This window comes from Abrus precatorius, unplaced genomic scaffold, assembly GCF_003935025.1.
Source record: "Abrus precatorius isolate BTA unplaced genomic scaffold, Abrus_2018 Scaffold11, whole genome shotgun sequence".
Lineage (NCBI taxonomy): Eukaryota > Viridiplantae > Streptophyta > Magnoliopsida > Fabales > Fabaceae > Abrus > Abrus precatorius.
Window position 1 is genome coordinate 26,253,650 of NW_020874303.1, and position 20,500 is coordinate 26,274,149.

The 20,500-nt window shown below is 30.5% G+C and overlaps 3 protein-coding genes across 3 annotated transcripts; 1 reads left to right on the plus strand and 2 right to left on the minus strand.

The window, feature by feature from the left end:
* Positions 1–6,252: 6,252 nt before the first annotated feature.
* LOC113855936 (zinc finger protein WIP3) lies at positions 6,253–8,943 on the plus strand. Its single transcript, XM_027487564.1, has 2 exons — positions 6,253–6,721; positions 8,500–8,943. Exons 1-2 carry the CDS (start codon positions 6,260–6,262, stop codon positions 8,941–8,943), a joined length of 906 nt encoding a protein of 301 aa, XP_027343365.1. The 5' UTR covers positions 6,253–6,259.
* A 3,848-nt stretch (positions 8,944–12,791) lies between these two features.
* Positions 12,792–13,916, minus strand: LOC113855938 (beta-1,6-galactosyltransferase GALT29A-like). The gene has a single exon (XM_027487565.1). The coding sequence runs from the start codon at positions 13,914–13,916 to the stop codon at positions 12,792–12,794; it is 1,125 nt and encodes a 374-aa protein (XP_027343366.1).
* Positions 13,917–18,927: 5,011 nt separating this feature from the next.
* On the minus strand, positions 18,928–20,287 carry LOC113855175 (zinc finger A20 and AN1 domain-containing stress-associated protein 3). Its single transcript, XM_027486690.1, has 2 exons — positions 19,813–20,287; positions 18,928–19,704 (listed from the first exon to the last, which is right to left on the minus strand). The coding sequence occupies exon 2, from the start codon at positions 19,690–19,692 to the stop codon at positions 19,219–19,221; it is 474 nt and encodes a 157-aa protein (XP_027342491.1). The 5' UTR covers positions 19,693–19,704; positions 19,813–20,287; the 3' UTR covers positions 18,928–19,218.
* Positions 20,288–20,500: the final 213 nt, after the last annotated feature.

Sequence of the window (20,500 nt, forward strand, 5' to 3'; positions counted from 1 at the left end):
AATAAAAAATACGATTATTATATATTATATTACGATAATATATTAAAATAATAATAATAATTTATTATCGTTTCATTTTGATATATATATATATATAATTTTAATATATGTCAATTTTTGGTATAATATTAAATATATTGGAACGATAATATATTAAAATAATAATAATAATTTATTATCATTTATACATAGACGATGTTGTCGCTGACTTAAAAAAAACACTAAAAATTAGTTTTAAAAAATTCTATTGTTAAAAATTATTTTTAAAAAGGTATTATTTAAATAAAAAAGTCTACATAAGTTTTTTTTTAGTTTTTTAAAAAATAATTTTTTAAAATATAATTTTTTAAAAATTAAAAAACAGAACAAACAAGCCCTAAATTTTTTTACTTTCACTTTATCTTTTCAAAAATCAATTGTAAGCAATAAATGATGGATATCATTAACATAAACGAAAAAGTTCATCATTTTTCTTGGTCCAAAAAACAATTCATCTTTGATAGAACAAAAATGGCAATTCCAAAAAGTGGTATATTGTTGTAACTTCCATATTTTTTTTATAAGTTAACAATAAGAGATATTTTCTTATATTTCACTTATTAAGTTTTATTTTTCCTTTTTTTTTTTGTGTGGAATGAATTGGTTTGCAAACGCTGGAAATTATACTCATCGACGAAAAATAGATTTGAGGCTATATATTCGGCCCAAAATTTTGACCCTAAGTGAGGACTGAATAGGCCCAACCACAACTATCCCACCCACGTTTAATTTTTCTTCCTTGACCCAAAAAGCCATCTCACAAAAGCCTCTTTAAAATATGTAACAACATAATATCCTATACGCTTTTTTATTATTCTAGCTACTCTTGATTTTTTATGTAATCGTATGAATCCCGGAAGGTCAAATTAATGTAAAAATAAGAAGAATATTGTGTAAACTTCATTAAAAATTAAAAAATCTCGAATATAATTATCTCTAAAAAATTTATTTACTTGTCACAAAGGTTATTGCATGGAGAAAATACATGCTAAGATGGGATTTGAGCACGCACAAAATCGAGGACAAAATTTTATAATTAAGCCTGAACCACTCAATTAATTTACAACAAGAAAAAATTTATAAGTTTCACAAATTTTAGATTAACTCACTCCACTTGAATATGTTTACGGTCCTTTGAATCTAGATGAGCAAATAATGGAGAATTGAAAGCATTACTGGTTTTTATTTCTTGAGTTAGCTTTTGCTTGACGAATTCTTGCTAATGATGACGATTTTGTAAACCTTGGGCCTCCTTTGGAAATAGACTGGAATGTGATAACCATTTTCAATGAAGTTCCTAATAAAAAGGGCTAGAAGATTCATTTGAGTCCCTTAAACTTAAAGTTCAAATGCTTTTGACCAAAACATTTCCAATGAAATGTTTTGGATCTTCTCCATTGAAAATTATTTATCTCAATATTACGCCATGTTACGAAGAGACGACGAGGTCAATGGGGTGGAGAAACTTCTATCTTTGATCCATCAGTAATAGAATGTAACTAAATTAGACTCTTAGTAGTTATTTCAAAATGTGCTATGTGCCACTAATTAATTAAAATATTATTAGCGGAGGTCTTAAAAATATTGATTAATGAACTAATATTTAATATTATTCATATATTTTCATTGTAATCTTTAATAGTTTTTATATTCTATAACTCATCTTTATAAATCACTTATTAAGAAAGTCATTAATTAATTAATTTTAGCTCCTAACCTACCACCTTAATGTGAAGTTATTATGACTTCCAAAACTTGAACCTAAGCATAAAAATGTTACACGTTTCGTAATTGGATTAGGAATAAAAAACACAACAGGTAAAAATCATGATCCTTTCCAATTTGCTTTTAAAAAAACTTGAGATTAAAGCAACCCATCCATGTATAAATAAATAATATACGTTATAGCTATTTATACTTCATTACATACATAACAATTAAATATCTGCTTAATTAATTTAGTTGTATTAAGAGATAAGTTTATTTAGAAGAGTTTATAAATAATTTAAGAAAAATAAATTTATAAAATAGGCATTAAAGCAAGTTGTGAACCCAAATGGATACATAAATTGACTAGTTGAGTTAAAAATCATTTGTTTACAAATTTTTCTTTTTCTCTTAAGAGTGAATTTCTAATAACATCTTGATACTAACTTTTTTACTCACAATAAAGCTATATATAAATATAATTTTTTAATATATGTATATAATATTGAACTTTTAAAAAATCTTATTGAATCACAAACTTGTGGGTATAGAAGAAACAAAAAAAGCTGGAAATTGGACTGGCTTACAGATTCAACACGGTAATGCAAATATGGTAGGACTTTAGGGTTAGTTTTAATTAGCCAATTCAAATAAAGCTAATTTTAATTCCACGAATTTGTTTAATCCCATTCTTTTTCGACTTGATGGATAATATTGAAAAAAGATCATGAACTTAATCATTACGGGAAGAACATACCTATATTGAATTATAATTAACATAATTATTTAGTGCTCCTTAATCTTTCTAATACTTTTAGTCCATACAGATTCCACTAATTAATTTGTCTCTCCGTTCGCCTCCATCGGCTCCACCAGGATCAGTCCTTCAATTGCGGACTACTTTTTTGAATCAAACAAGATCGGCAAGTCTTTATACTATTCGTTTTTCTAATTATTTATTAACTATTATCCTAAACACAACGGTTAATTACCAAAATCACGATAAGTTTGAGGCTTCTTAAAATGAAAATGCGATCACAACCAATTTTTATGCCTCAATTTTGCATGTATGATTATGGGCTTCGAATTTATATTTTTCACAAAATTACAATAAAATGCATTTTTACTATATAAATCCCATATGTGTATTTGGAATTCAATAATTCCGGTGAAACAAAGAATCATGAATATATGAATATAAAGTATGACGATGAAGCAGGAGTTTTTTTTAAAGAATTACTCTATGTTGTAATTGTATAGAAAACAACAACCCCACCCCCCCAAAAGAAAAAAAAAAATAATTTTATCAAATTTGTAAGCACTATTTCAATAATTGATTATGAAATTATAAATTATCATTTTTTATAATTATATAATTAAGATTTACTCTTTCACCACTCATTAAAAAATTCCTTCATTAGATGTGTTTTCCATAGAAAACATATAAAATGAGAATGTTCTTTTTAAGTGAGAATGCAAAAGTAAGCCTCAACCATTAAATATTATTATGATTGATCATAATTAAAATATAAAATTTATAAGAGATTTTTAAAAAAGTATGAAACGTTTAAAATTCATTTAATAATTTTAATAAAAATATAATTATACTATTCAAATTTATCTTTCTCAGTCTTCAATAAAAATTTCATTATATATGAGGTAAAATTTATTTTGCTTTAGTTGAAAGTTAGGTGAATGAAGTTGAAATGACTGTGCTACGGTTCATGTATATCTGCATTCCCAGTCTCTCGTCAATCAAATCTCTTGCTATTATCATTCTTTGCTGGGGGATATAAAGCTTGATTTGGCATAAGTTCTTGTGACGCTTCTATTCCATTAATTTTGTGCAATTTCTATTCCATTATTATACGTCTTCCAAACACCTAAGGATGACCCGGGGGAGGGATAAATTCATATTTTATTTTTTAATATTTTTTAAATATTAACTTAAGTTCCAAAATATATTGATGATATCATATTATTTGTCGAGTAATGGTTAATTGTTACAGCATATCAATTTAATTCCAGTAAATAATAACTTATAACTATTTGACGCATGTAAAAATAAATAATTTCAAAATTAAATTAATGTAACATTCTTAATGAACTTAATTTTGAACATCGTTAAGAGCCGGTATATATAGTCTTTAGTTCTTAAAGGATAACACGAAGGCTTATTTAAACTGTATAATATATTATACAGTTTTTCTCTAAATAAAACAAGTGTTGGACCAATTTATTTTAAACTTTTTTCCCTTAGAAGAAGCATCAGAATCAAACAAAATTTTGAAAAAATAGTTTTTTTAAAGATTTTTTTTATTTTTGAATCTTTTTTAAATTCTAAAATCTAGTAACACCTTTATTTTTTAAAAATAACATATAAAATTAAGTATTAAATTTAAAAAATGTAAATTATTAAACATATTTAACTTTAATTTTATATTTTATATTTTTAACTTCAACTTTAATATAAAATTTTAAACTTTACTGAATATTGATTACGTGCCTAAAAATTACAAAGGTTACAAGTGGTTGAAAAATATGGTCACGAGACAGTATCTTTGGGGCATATATATATATATATATAGCCAAAAAAAAGGGGGTCTCAAGGTAACCTACCACCGTGGCTAGTATGGGTACAAATCGAACACTTCCTTTCAATTGTCAAAATCCTCCCATTAACTTAGCAACTGAAGATTTCTTTCAACATAGGTGTGTACGTAGGACAATTAGATATGACCACCAATTGATTTCTGGCCGTTAATTAGTAGCTAGCAGTTACATTGTCAATTAATAAAATTAGCTTCAAACGGTTGATCTTAAGCAAAGGACATTTTTTATGTGCATCAATATCATCTTTCATGGGACAAGAATACAAACATACATATACAGAAGACAAACAGGCGAGATTTTGATTGATGCAAATTAATATTTGTGATTGATTATGCCTAATATGAAGGATTATTCAGTGAATGATTCATTGAATTTGCCACCTAGCTACGATAATACAAGTGTAGACTTTGCCAATATATATTGAAGTATGTTACAAACTATACTTTGGTACGTGTCTGTACTTCAAGATAGATTAAGACCTAATTTCTTTAGTCAAAGTTACATCTCACAATTTCTAATCGAGAGAAAAAAAAAATAGAGGACAACACATGGTCATAGATATAATTGAATATCATATCTAGACAGCATCCATCCATATCGTAAATAAGAAATAGTCAAGAATGATAAATAACAGCTAAACAAGCCTGTGAAAGTATTTGTCTAGAAAGAACTGCTCACTGTGCCTTGTCGGTGAGTACCATTAAGCTATATCACTGATCAACTCTACTTAGCTCCAAAATCCCCTCAATCTGTCTAAGAAAGATATATATCTGCTCGTAATATGTAGGATAAGATTTGTCTAAAACAATTAAAGTTTATCTTTAGATCATTAAATAAGGGTATATTTATTATTTATTTAACTGAAAATACATGAAAATTATTGAATATATCGTTTAAAATTGTTTTTCTTTTCTTTTTGGAAGGGGGGGGGGGTAGTATTCTTACTGAGGTACGAGCAACCCACGAATAAATAACAATATATTCATTGAATGATCAAACCATATAAGTATTAAAACAGGTTATAAGTGTTTTAAGCATTTGTAATGTCCTAGTCTCACTTATGTACTTTGTTTCCATGACATACAAAGCTTTATTTATTTATTAATTCAGTATAAGGAGAAAAAAAATTGATATTGGAACTCTCGACATTAAAGATATATAAATATTCGCTAGAAAAATTTAATAATTTTTTTATAAATTAAATATCTTATATATATATATATATATATATATATATATATATATATATTGCAGTATACATAATTAATTGTAACAGTCATCATCATCACCAACAATTAATCTTAACTTCTTCCTTTTAATTATTGATTTACGAAAGTTAACCAACAAGGAGCATGTAGTATAAAACACTAGATAAAATATCCACTCTAGGTCCTTGTTCGTCATTTCAATACTTTTCTCCGTTTAGGTATTGACCAGATGCGTATGTGTTTTCATCCTCTTATTTGAAAATCCTTGCTTAAGGTCAATGTGTGAGAAAATGAGGGCATGTGGGTCAAATTCCATTGTATGTTATTAGAAAGAGAATGTAAAAGGATTAACACATTCGCTTCACATTGTACCAATTACCAAGTAGTAGTTCGGATCGGAGTTCATACTATTCTAGGATTCTTTTCTACTAAATTGGCGATTCCTGTTTTGCATGTCATTTTCTATCCCCACCAATTAGACCCTCTTTTTCTCTCACCAAAAAGAAACAAACAAAGGCCAAGGGAGAAGAAAGAGAAAAAGTAAGGGTAAAAAAAAAGCGAAAAAAAATAAAGGAAGATTCATTTGATCAATCAACAATATAAGTGCAGGCTTTCTCCAATAAAGTTAGGATATAAGCCTTTCTGAGTAGAGAAAGAGAAATTCAGAAATCCAGGGACTCTCTCTAAAGAACATGAGTTTGAGGGAGTGCAATGTAGAAGACAAGAATCTATACCTTCAAACCCCAACTTTCATTGAGTGGCTCAAACCATCTTCCTCTCTAACTACTTCAATATCATCCTCTCCTTCTTTGACACGGCATGAACTTGTCCATGAAACTATCCAGTTTTTTCCCTTCAAGGAAGACCATGGAGTGCAAAAGGAAGGGTCTGAAGTAAAAGAAGAGAAGGTGGAACAAGTGACTGTGGCTTTGCACATTGGATTGCCCAACACAAGAGGTCCTGATGATGATGATGATGATGAGAAGAAGGTTTTCCTTGTTAAGGAAGAAGAACCCTTGAAAAGCTTTCATGAGTGTTCTTTTAACCAGGAGAGAAGGTTTTGGATACCAACTCCTTCCCAGATCCTTGTTGGACCGATGCAGTTTGCTTGCTCCATATGTAGCAAGACCTTCAATAGATATAACAACATGCAGGTTAGTTTGTTACTATATAACTTCTCGTGTACTAATAAAAAGAAAAGCTTTAGCTTTTCTATTAAACTATTTTCTGATGAATTAACTAGTCTATACAGAAAAACTTGTATATCTTCAACTTGCAGCCAAGCTAGGATCAATCTCTCAAAAGGAGAATATTCTTTGAAACTAAAATCATGCATTCTTTTCATATTATACCCATAACCTATCCGATGGCTCACGCTTGAATTTCATCGTTAGGTACCATTGACAAAATAGAATCGAACACCAGTTCACAACAGTAAGTTGGGAAATAGAATTTTAGTTTGTGATTTTGCAAGTAGGTATAACTCCTTTAGAACGTTGTACGAAAAAAAAAAAGATATTAGTTTTCTTCACAATCGCAGCATTAGACTACATCCTGCGGATTCTATATATACAAGTTGGGAAATATGTTTCTTTCAGATGTTGTCACTTTATTTCAAGTTTTTTCTTACTGCCAGATACTTATCATGAAATATAAATCATACCGCACCTTTTGTGTTCGTTACAATCAATTTATTTTGATAATTTTACCCTCCATATCCTTACAAGATGATGACGGTAAGGACGAAGATAATCTTCAAGAAGAAAATAATCATTCAAATGAACTTTAATGACTATATAAACATGACCCTTTGATGACTGTCTTTTTCTTTTGCTTCCTTTTTCACTTTAAGAAATATGAGCAAGACGGCCTGTTGCCCCGCTATCACCCCCTTCAACTTTTCGTAAAAGGCTCCTTTTATCCCATAGAAATTTCATTTCCATATCTTCATGCTTTTTTCTCCTTTCCATGTGTTTGTCCTTTTGGGTTGAAAACCCCTCTTCAGAATATAACGAACCAATTAGCATTGGAACTAATCCGTGTTTGACAGGATGCTGATAATGATAAAATTACAATATATATGAAATTGCATGCAGTATGAAGCAAGATCTACCTTCTTAGCAAATTCTTTAGAATGGAACTATGCCTTCAAATAAAATTCTATATCTTATGGAGGGGAGGGGCACAATTGCCTACTCTTTAAGAGGCATTATATATAACTGTTAGGTCACCGAAATCATGTATTCAATTTGTATTCAATTTCCCTTTTTCTTCTGTTCATCTTATTAAAAAAAAAAAACTTTATTTGTTTTTGTTGTTCTTGTTCTATTAAGTGTTATTGTTTAATTAAAGGAACAGTTGGAGTTGAGATATGTAATACGAATTGGTGATTAATTTGTGTCTACCTCAAAACTAAAGGTTAGAAAACGACTCAAATCTTTTTATGGGTTAAATTTCAAATGGATTTGTACCAAGAAAAATATCTGATTCACCATTCGTAGTACTAGCCGTGCTGCAGTAACTTTCACGAGAATTCGACTAGTTAACTAGACCTCCATAAGTTACATTAACAATTAAGTGTTACTGCTAATCTATTTAAGGCCAACATAGGTAGGTATAATAAACAGATTGAAATCATCTATCTCCCCTTTTCTTGTCTCTTTCTCTATCTCACAATTAAAAAGTCACACTTAATTAAAAGTAATAATATTCTTTCTTCAAATTATTAGAGTTTTTTTTTTTTTGTGTATTGCTTTTTAATTAGAGAAACAAGAAAGGAGACAGTAAAAGGGGGAGAGGTGATTTGGTTCCCAAATGAGTAGGCATGAAAAATAACTTTGATGGCCTAATTTCTAGTAAATTTGGGATCAATTACAAATGAACATGTCTAACTTGGTAATTAAAAACTAAAATAAACTTTTACAATTTGCAGATGCATATGTGGGGGCATGGCTCAGAATTTAGGAAAGGACCAGACTCACTAAGAGGAACACAGCCAGCTGCAATGCTAAGGCTACCATGTTACTGTTGTGCACAGGGTTGCAAGAATAACATAAATCATCCAAGAGCAAAGCCCTTGAAGGACTTCAGAACACTCCAAACCCACTACAAAAGAAAACATGGGGCAAAACCATTTATGTGTAGAAAATGTGCAAAAACCTTTGCAGTTAAAGGGGATTGGAGGACTCATGAAAAGAACTGTGGCAAGTTATGGTATTGCACTTGTGGTTCAGATTTTAAGCACAAAAGATCCCTCAAAGATCATATTAGATCCTTTGGAAAAGGTCACTCCCCGCATCCTTCTCTTGAAGGCATGGTTGAGGATGAGAAGGAATGCATTACTGGGTCTGATGAAGATGAAGTTGCTCATACATGATCATATATATATATAGCTTTTCTTTAATTTACTATAATGAGTAGAAGTAACAGTAACTGAACTTGGTCACTGTGCTTGTGCTCAGTAACAAAAAATTCTCAACTGCTGAGGCATGAAAATGGAGAGCGGTTTGATACCGAGCACTTGCAGGGTGGTGATTAACTAGCAGGAAATTAAGAGTTATGGATGAGTTTGCTTTGTGGTTAATTAATATTAAGATATACAGTTAATTACCTCAAGTGATGAAGCATATGAATTTTTTTTCATAGCAACAGAAAGCAGGTGTTATATAATGTTGATGTTTTTGTAACCTTTCCAATGGAGAAAATTTATCCGCTTCATTACAAAGAGGTAATCCTATGCCTAGGTCTTCAGTACTGTTGTTAAAGTCTTTCTAACACTTCGATAGTAATTTGCTACTGTGGATTGTCATTGTCAGCTGCACAACTACAGGAATTTTTTTTCTTCCCCTAATTAATAGTGGGTAAAGACATAAAAATATAAAGGTTATATATAAAAATGCTTAACATTTAATTTTTATGTAATTAAAGTATAATATTATTAATTAATACATTTAAGATACTGATTAAGAAGTTAATAAATACAAAATTTAATTATTAAAAAAATACTGTTAAGTTACATAAAAAAAAATGATGGTATTAGTGAAATTTTTCTTTGTAATTTTTTTATTTTCCATTTTTTAACCAAATGTCATAAGAATACTTAAAGTATTTAAAAATTATTGAATACCTTTTAAGCTATAAATTAAATGTATAGGATAAGAAAAAGTGTACATAAAAATACTGCTTTTCCCTAATCAATGCCCCTAATCAATGATATATATACATTAATTGCGACAATAAATGTAACTTTTACTGGGAAAAAATATATTTTGAGACGCATAGAAAAGTTTATAAAAATAATTTATAAGTTTTTTATTTTATTTTAATTTTTTATAATTTATCAAACTAAATATTTTTATTTAATTTAATAAATTTAATGATAAAATGTCTGTCATAAGGCCACAGAAAATAAAAATTTATCCAAAAAAACACTGGATTGAGTTATTTATCTAAATACACTCTTAAATATTGATAGATGAACGTGATATAATTCTAACAGACAATATAATTCTCTATTAATGGAAATTAAATGAATAATATAAACATTGTGAGTTCAAACTAATAATATAATCACATATTATATTAATAAATAATAATAATAATAATAATATAAGAAATCATAACGTTAATTAATATAGACTCACAAGTTTTTGTTACACAAGATGCAAAATGTCTATATTGTTAATTTAATTTTATTAAATAAAGATTACACTAATAAGATTGATTCTGAAGCGTAACATATTTTATTTTTTATACTTTTTTCAGTAAAGAAATCATTCTTTAATCAATACACAATGATCAGGAAACCGATACAAATATACAATTAACATAAACGCAGGCAAAATGTGAGACCAAAAACGGTTTAGGACATGCGGCGTTCACAGAAGTACAAAAAGTTTTATAACATGTTATTTTAATGTCGGTAACGTTTTGGTTTCTGTTTATTTGCGTGTCCCCTTCCCATTAACCAATTGGTCATTAAGTAATTATTCACCAATCGGAAAAGATGTTACAGAGAATCATTCACAATTTTCTATCAAACAAAAGGTGGTGCCGTCCTAATCTGTAAAGGATTTTCACAATCCTTGCAACTCTTACGAATATGATTATTGATTGATCCCTCGTGAAAGGAACAATGAAAACTGCCTATATATTTTTAGAGAGGGAAAAAAGAAAAAAATAAAAAGCTTATAAATTTATAAGTGGGTGACATCAAATTATTGGGATGGACATTTTTCCTATATCAACAAGATGAATAAAAAAGCCTAATTGATGGAAAGATGTTGGTTCACCCGCAAATTTGCCCAATGTGAAAGGACTGTGGGCTACAAATATAAAATCACTTTTTTTTTCAATAATTTCTTGTCTTAATTTAATTAAGAGTCTAATTTGGGCTCACCAAATCACACGCCAATATCAAGTAGCTAGCTACAAAGCTTGACATCAGTTGCCCAATATAAAATTGGAACTGGTTAGCTTCATTCTTTTAGTCACAGAGTTAGATGATGTGCTAAGAAAAGCATCCAAAATGGTGTTCAATTACGCAAGTGTGTTTGAAAAAGAGATATTGTGTTATAGGAGCCTCTTTTTCTTGAAGAAGACATGGTGATCCTTAATACACGTGAGGAAGAGAGAGAAAGGGAGAGTAAAAATAAAAGGGTTTGTGATTTGGATTCTTTTGAGGTAGGATTGACCAAAGCAAAAAAGTAGTAGAAAAAAATGGGAGGTTGTATTTGGTTCTTGAAGATAAGGAACCTCCACCATGCTTTGTCGGGTAAAACGTTAGAGAGGTAGAAAGAACACAAACTACCATCTTTAACTGCACCAATTTAACTAAACTATAGCACCACACTTTCATATTCAAAAGTGCCAGCCCCTGTGGGTGTCTCTCTCTAAAGCCATTAGCTATAGGCTATAGCCAACAAGGTTAACCAAAATCCGGTCTCTGGGAACATCCTCAGCAACCAAATGCAAATGGATGCTTTTCCAATCAAATCATGCCCCTTATAAACCCAATATCAAGCACATGTCTAAAACTTGATCCCTCGAGAAATTTTATTATATCAACATCAGGTTTATCATTGAAATTGCTTCATTAATATTTGTGGGCAGGTAAATTTATGTAGTGCTATAATACACTGAAGATCATATCATTTCAGTGCACTACAATACTTGTAGCTTGATTTAGATCTCACAAATAGGGCTAAGTTGACCATTAATAATTACCTAAAACTCTTTGAAGAGAACTAACTTAGCTAAAATATCAAAGGTAAAAATATTTATCAACTATGAGCTTAAATATTACTTCAAACAACATATTAAAATAAATATTATTTTATATAATCAATAAACTATATTAATGTGAAAAAAGTTCTTAGCCGAAATAATTATTGTCAAATAATCAGTAAGCTAAAATAATTACTCTTAATTTAACAACCATTCCAACTTAAAAAATGCTTAATTTTATAGATCATAATTACTTAAACTTTTAGTGGTCAATTTGTCATGCGCAAGCGTCACAGTAAGAAGGCGTGGCAAGGACAAAACGGGTAGAAACCCCGTGGCCGGCCCAGTTTCAATAATTTCATTTTTTTATAAGATGCAATTCTATTAAACTACCTGGGATTTTTATAAGCGATTAATTAATGAAATTATTTAGCTTACCGCTTGCTTAATTTGAACTATTCTAAAAATATTTTTTTAACATGTATAATACTATAAATAATAAAATTTTACTAAAAATTGTAATATTTAATAGCATTCACTAAATTATATTAAATTCAATTATTTTTAATAAAAATTTACTATATAAAAATTATTATTATTATTATGTATAATATTGTACAAGTTAAAAATTATTTTTAAAAAATAATAAAATAAGTGATTTCAAACACATGCAACTGATTCATCATCCAATTAACCTTATTCAATGTGACCCAATGACAAAATAAATACATAGTTCGCCTTAGATATCATGCTTGATCATTAAAGGGTCGACAAAAGTGTATTGATATCAACGTAAAATTTACATTTTCTTTTGCTGCATACATTCGGGCATTTAGCATCACAAAGTAATTCACAATACAAAATTGAATCTGGAATCAGTATTGGTCTCCAGTGTGTGTGTGTGTATATATATATACGTATGCATTTGACAAAATAATAGAAAGGACCAGTTGAGACGTGATAGAATTGAAAAATTGAGCATCTGATCAGGCAAAAGCGTCATCGATACATGAGCACAGGAGGAATATGAAACTCGTCCGAAAGAAAAGGTATTGGCCTATGTCCATCCACAATGTCACGGTAAAATGCATATTCTGCCTCATAGTCATGCAGATGAAGTTCAGCTCTTTGATTAGTGTGATAGTGATGCTTGGCGGAACCAGATTTCCCAAACCCAAACATGCTTACTTTTTCACATATTCCCAAAGCCAACATAAACGCTTGAAACCCAGAAGAGTAATGAAAAAAGGCCTCATCATGGGCCGGGCCCCATTCCTTCAAACCCATACCCGTTTCCATCACAAACCGTTTCAAAGAATAGTATTTCACTATCCTCGCACACACCATATCGAACCGTGGATCAGTGACCATTAAAGGGGTCTTGTTGAACGAATTGCACACCGTGTAGTCCATGATATGTGCTGGTTGACAAAGGTACATAATTGTTGCCACGTCAGCACCATACGTGTGACATAAGCACCCTGACCCCACTATTCTCCCACACGCATGCAATACGTTGCTATTAACGAACGAAATGTTTGTTTTCGACCCTACTTTGTTCTCGAAGCCTTCGACCCTCGCATGGTTCAACCGAATAACAACCTCGTTGGAATCGATTAGTTTCCCATAATTTGTATTCAACAAAATCCCACTGTTCCCAACAACCGCACACGATTGGTATTTCTTATGATCGGAACCCACCAACCCTTTGTGCTTTTCAATGGGGTGCTTCACTAGGCGTGTGAGTTCTAACATGATATCGGGTTGAGAACTCTTGTTGTTCCTTTTCATGGCCCAATCATTAAGAGCCTCTTGAAAATGGGGTAAATATCTTTGGAACAACGCAGAGCGCAACGCTACGGGGACACGTGATTCGTTTCCGAGGCTTGAATCGAGAAGTTGTTGGATTTCCTGATTCCACTGTTCTTCAACGGAGTCTATGGTGGCATAGTTTAGAAGAAGGGTGTTCATTTTTTGTGTGAGTTTACTTTGTGAGAGCATGGTTCGGGATGTGAGAGTGGCGGTGAAGAGGAAAAGGAGTAAGAGGGCAAAGAGTGGACGAAAGGAGAATTTGATTGGCTTGATGGAACAAATGGCATAACCATGTTTGTTTTGGGAAATCATATTTCTATTATTGGATGTGAATGTGGCATGTATGGAGTTGTTGGAGGGATGTTATAAGAAGGCATGGTTTGAAGTTGATGTTATGGATTATTTTGTTTTGAGTGTGAGGTTGGATGTGGGGTAAGGTGCTTACAGGGGAGGTAGTGAGTGATAGGGTGGTTTGCAAGGATGTGATGATGCAGTCCGTGGCATTTGGAGTGGGTCCAATATGTGAGCTCACATCCAACCTGTTTATTTCTTCCATATATAATTTGAATTGAATGTCAAAGATTTGGATTCTGCAACCATATTGAGGATCTATTTTCCCTTCTAACTTCAAGTTTATACAACTTTTATTTTTAATAAGACACCATAACAGTATATCTAGTTAACATTTTTATATATATCTCTCTCTCTCTCTCTCGTGTTGTGAAATCATATTAATTATTACAAGTTTATCTAAAAGTGTTAAAGAACGTAAGTTATGGTTTTAAAAAATTATTAAACAAGCATTTAAATAAATTTCTTTTTCTTTTCTTAAATTTTGGTCAATATTTTTTCTTATTAGTAACATAAGTTTGTTTTTTTTCTATATTTGACTCCTTTTAGCACATTATCTGTTATATTTATTACATTCTTTCTTTCTTTCTTTTACTTGAGAATTTATATATCTTAAGAGTGTCAAACAAAAATTATTGTTAGCAGAGCCACAACTTATAGTCTGTTTATTTACGTGTTGGCATCAGCATTGCAGGATTTATGAAAATGTGCAAAAGAATTGTTCTAAAGGAAAAAATTACACCCTTTCAACTAACTTGCGTATTGAAAATTAAAAATGACAAACAAACTTCAATTATCCAATTTTGGATGCAAACATAATGCGTGACTAAGAATGCATACATCAAATTATGTACGTGATAAGGATCAATTTATATGGATGTTATTAACACTCATGATATTGAACAATTTTTTATGTTAACTAATTTTATTTTATTTATGAAATTTTAAATTGATCTAAAATTACAATGAATAAAAAATTTATCAAGAATATTTTATATTTTTAAAAATAATAAACTTATTGGACTTAAAAAAATAAATTTTAAAAATAACCCATAAATTATTAGTTCGAATAATATATATTTAATTGTTCTTAATTAACAAGGTTGTGTCCCATAAAAATCATGATATATGCCAAAATAACTTAAAAGTTAAACTTTTTTCTTTAAGTTGAATAAGCTTTTAAAAATGTTTACACCAAACTTATTCAACAAATAAAGTGGGTCAGATATAATCGAAGCCAAGTCAACCTATCGCATATTCCCAACCCTAATTGCAACTGATATTATTGGAAGGTTTTAAAAAGATTCCTTACCAACTTGTTACTTATCTTTCCATATGAAGGTTTTATCCCCGGATGACACTACCCACTCCCGTAGTCTCCTTCGTTCGTCATTTTATTGTATATATATTTTTTAACTTTATTTTTAAGTGGACATTTAATATAATAAAAGTAAGACCAAATTTATATGCAGATATAGCTATTTTTATATTATGTTAAATTAAAACTAAAGTTTTACACGTAATAAAAATCATCATCAAAATGTTAGAATACATTTTCAATATAAAATTCAAATTTTATGTGTATTTTTTCTATTTTGACTATTTTAAATAAAATTAAAATTTATTTTACTGTTCTCATTTGTCATACAGTTGTTCTCAATTAAGAAATGTATGGTAGTATTAGAGAACTAAGAAATTTTACCATTAAATAGCAAAATGAACTCATGTTTAAGTCAAAGGATCCTTTGTTATGTACATTTGGGTAGCATATGGACAAGAATGCTTGGACACTGTAGTTTGTAATAACAACCATCTCATTCATTGCATAGAATCAACTAGTTCAACTAAAAGAAAAATATGTTTGTACAATTCAAAACATACAGTTGAGAGATGGAAAGCAAAAAAGGGGAAGAGTAAGATGACATGACAAGTGATATGACGAGAAGAAGAATATATATATACTGGTTTGAATTAACATTTCGTTGAAGAAAAATGGTTTTGATTGTTATCATTTGGTTGTGTTAGCAAATATCGCAGTAGGTAGATATTGTAAAACACTTATCAACCAAGTAAGTATTTGGTTAGGTTAATGAGTGAGATTTCCAAACCCTAGGTATTGCTACAAAATGTGTGGCATTTTTTGGGGAGGTACTTCGCTCTGATGCATGTAGGACACGTATATAGCTTTGGATGATGCTGGTACACCACTTTCAAATAAGTTTCAAGATGATGGTAACAGTTAAAAAAATGTTAAGAAAAAAATTAAATTCAAAAACTAAAGTAGAATAAAAATGTTAAAAAACTAAGATAAAATTTAAAGGAAGAAAACATCAAAATTGTCCGTGTAATTTTATGTCCTATATCAAGCAAATAATGGAACTCAATAAAGGATTCAAGTTAATAGACGCTTTCTACTAAATAGGATAGTGTACTCAGAATTGTAAGACCCAACCTGTTCTACTGCCTCTTTTTGATCTACTGTTAATTTTGACGAATTTAAAATTTTAAAATTAGATTATGTGTATTTTTTATGTCAATAAGCCTTAGGGATTTTGTACTATCCAAACTCAACCTGACTATAGCCTAAGCTTGGCCCAAATGACATAAACTGAGTCATTCACTTTGACACGAGGCCATTCCCTGACTCAAAAGGCAGAGACAACGGGACAATGAAAACGAAACAAAAAAGATCACGATTCATGCTTGATTATTGATTATCTCACCTGCAATTAAATCAATCTTTACTGCACCTCTTTTGTGTACCAGATCAAGACTAAGTAGGCATTTTTCTGATCACTCCCACTAGCTAATTGGTTTAGATTAAGTTCTCATAAATTTTAGTTATAACAATGGTTTTATTTATTTTTTTTCATAAATTCAAGTTATAGCAATGATTTAAAAGTTTTATTGTTGTGTTAAACACTAATTAAGTTTCTTATCATTTTCAAAATTAAAATTACCGTTCAATTTAATAATTAATAAATTTAAAGCATGTGAAAAGTTTATAGGTAATGCCATTTATTATGACTTTTAAACTAATAATTTTGTTAAAACTACATGAAATAAAGGGCAACAAGAAATCATGTCCATGATTAGCAGTGGTTAAAATGGAAAGCATTGAATGAGAACCTTTGATCTAATACTACGAAAACAATATTCTCTTGTTTATTTCACATACTAGCTAGAAAGTGTATCATGAATTAGAAAGGTACTTTTTAATTCAAATGAAAAATTTAAAATAGAAAAAAAATCAAGAAAATAAATAGAAAAAATAAAATTTAAATTTTAGGGAAATTAAATTTTAATTTTTTAAGTATATTATTAAAATTTGAGACAAAATGATTAATGTAAAATATTAAAATAAAACAATAATTAAATTAAATTTTAAATATATGCATATATGTGTTGATCATCTCATGCACGTCAGGTCATTTACCTATATTTGATATCAATAACGAAAAATAAAGACAAAATTAAAACATAACATTACCAAGTAAAATTTGAACATGATAAAAAATTATAATAATAAAATCATGTATAAAAAATAAAAACATATATTTTTGCGTTGATTTATTACAATATAAGAAATATTTTCAAATGTACCTTCATCATACTTTATTGCATCTTCAAGTGTGTAGTTATCGAACGTGTGCATTATCTGACCAAAAACAAATTATGTAGGCATTACAGGCTTACTATCGTCGAATGAAATTTTTTTTACTTAAGATTAACCAATAAATCTTGAAAAACTTTTGAAAAATATATATGGATCCAAAGGATGTGCAAAAAAACTTTGTTTGAAAAAAGGTAAAAAGTAAAACATCAATAATTTTTACATCCCGAAGATAATATAGTCTTTTAATATCAATGAAGAAATACTTTAAAATTTTGTTTGTGAGACAAAATAAGAGGAATAAAATAAGATAAGTTATTTATCTTAGCTTTACTTGAATCTTCTACTGTTCTTATTAGACAACATCTACAACCAATGTTATTGTCACCATTGCACATGTCATTGCCATAGCTTGCATCCAATATTTCACCATTACTACCATAGTCGGCTACCTCCATTGTGATTTGCTGTCTACCATCACTATGACTATCATTTGTTGATACCCTCCGCCACCCAATGCCCTCAATCATTGCCATAACTTCTTAATACCCTTCGCTCATACCATCATCCAATAATTCCCATTATTATTATAATGTAATATTATATATTGTCATTACTGATTTATTGACACCTTTTATTGTTATTTTATTACTTATTGTTAGAGTTACCTAACACTTCATTTTTCTTGTGAAATAGCATCACCACCTACTATTGTCACCCAACACTCTGATATCATTTTTTCAAAATAAAAGCATAGTTTTTTTTTTTTTTTTTTTGTATCACAAACATGTTACTATTTGCTGAATTGCCTTAGTTGCATCAAATATTGAGCATGAGAAAAGCTTATCAACCTCAATTTCCAAGGTTTCAACTTTCTTAAATAACCAGCAAGCAATACCTTAATATACACAAGAAAATAATGTTCAAATATTTATTTAACACGTTGTTAGAAATATATTTTTTAATAATATATATTATTTAGCTTTTCGAAAACCATCTACAAAATTAACCAAAATAAATAACTATTTTTAAAATGATCGCGTGATCATCACGCGATCTACATATTACACCAGCAACAAACTGACTTACGAGCATAAATTGACGATCCCGTAAATTCTTAGGTCGGGGCAAATAACTCTCCAGAAAATGATCGATTAGGTTAAACAAAATTCAGTTAAATGATATTCCATATCAATCACGTCTATTTTCCATTTAAATTATGTATGAACAATTTCTATTACTTCTCAATCTTTATCAAAATATATAATTTTTAGTGATTCTCAATTTTCAATTACTTCTCACTTTTCTAACGTGAAAGCGCAGCCCCCGGCCCACGGTATTGCAAAGTAATATATTTTAAAATTCTGCCAAAGAATTAATTAATTCTTAGAATACCGAGGCAGAAAAGAAATAATTTTCAACCAGAAAGAAGTTTAATGACAATTGAAACGTTTTCAAATTAATTTACAATGACAACGCAACCACATAACAATGACCCACCCACCGCCTATTACGGCACCCGATTCGTAAGCCATGACACTCACGCCACCGGCCAAGGATCCGACCCGGATTCCACATCCGAATACGCTTCACCGTCAAATTGGTAATAACCGTAAACACGAAATGACCATAATACCCTTTCCCTCTTTTTCAGATCTTCTCGAGCTTCTCCGCCTTGACCACCGGATTCGCCTTCGCGATCTGATCCCTCCCCATTCCCTTGAAGTCGAACTCGCACGCGTGCTGCTCCGGGTAACGGTGCGTCCCGCAGAGCATCATCCCGCACCGGCACTTGAATCCCGTGAGCCCCACGCGCCGCCTGCACGTCATGCACCGGTTCTGCTGCGGCGGCTTAGCCTCCTCCGCAGCGCGTGGAGCATCAACCACCGCCGAAGACGGATCGAAAGGCGCATCGGTCGACGAAGACGGCTGAGAAACCACCGCCGGCGACGGAGGAGGAACGAGCGATTGATTGAGAACGAGCTTAGCGGAGGAAGATTGTTGTTCCTTGAGCTGCAAATCGCGGTAGCACTTGGAACAAAGGTTCTGCGTGGCAGGGCTACCAAAGAATCCGCAATTGTTGGCGCAGAACTGCGGTGCCTGGCATCTGTGTTCTTCCGCCATTTTTGTTGCAACCTGCAAGAAGATCGGAACAGATCGATCGGTGAGATTTCAAATCTATAATATTCGAAAAGAATAACGGTAAAAAATTATAAAAAAAAAACCGAAAGAAATAAAGATTACCGTTAGGGAGAACGATTATGGAATCTGCAAAAGCGAGGGTGAAATTTTTGAGAGAAGGATTGAAATGAATGGAAGATTTTCCGTGGAGAATTGGAAAATCGAAGAGGAAATAAAAGGGGGTAACAGAGAGGTTAGGGCTTATAAGAGAAACAAAGAAAGGAATCTAGAAACCATACGAATTTGAAGAAAAGTCGTAAAAGAAAAGAACCTCACCCTCTCACACCAACAATATGAAGTAAATTCCAGATACTTTTTCTCCTCTATTTTCTTTATATTGTTTTTTTTTTCTTTTTTTTTTTCCTACTTTCTTTTTAACCAAACAGAGCGCAACCGCGTCTATTATTACGCGTTCGCGAAACGGTCTTTTTAATGGCTCCTTTCCTCTCTCTCCAGGTTAGCCGCATGGGGCCATTGTTCAGTATCTTCTCGAAGCCGTCTACGCCACGCTACTTCTTTTTCTAAATATTAATTCATTCTTTATTCTATTATGCTCCTCAATTATTTATAAAACAAAAACCATTCCTATTCATTCAAACTTTTACGTGAAGGCGATACTAGTATAAAATAAATATATCTTTAATCTTTATAAATAACTTCTTTGATTAATCTTTACAATTTTTTTATATTTTTAAAAATATATAATTGCTTAACAAAATGTAAATACATTTTTCCATACTATATACTGCAT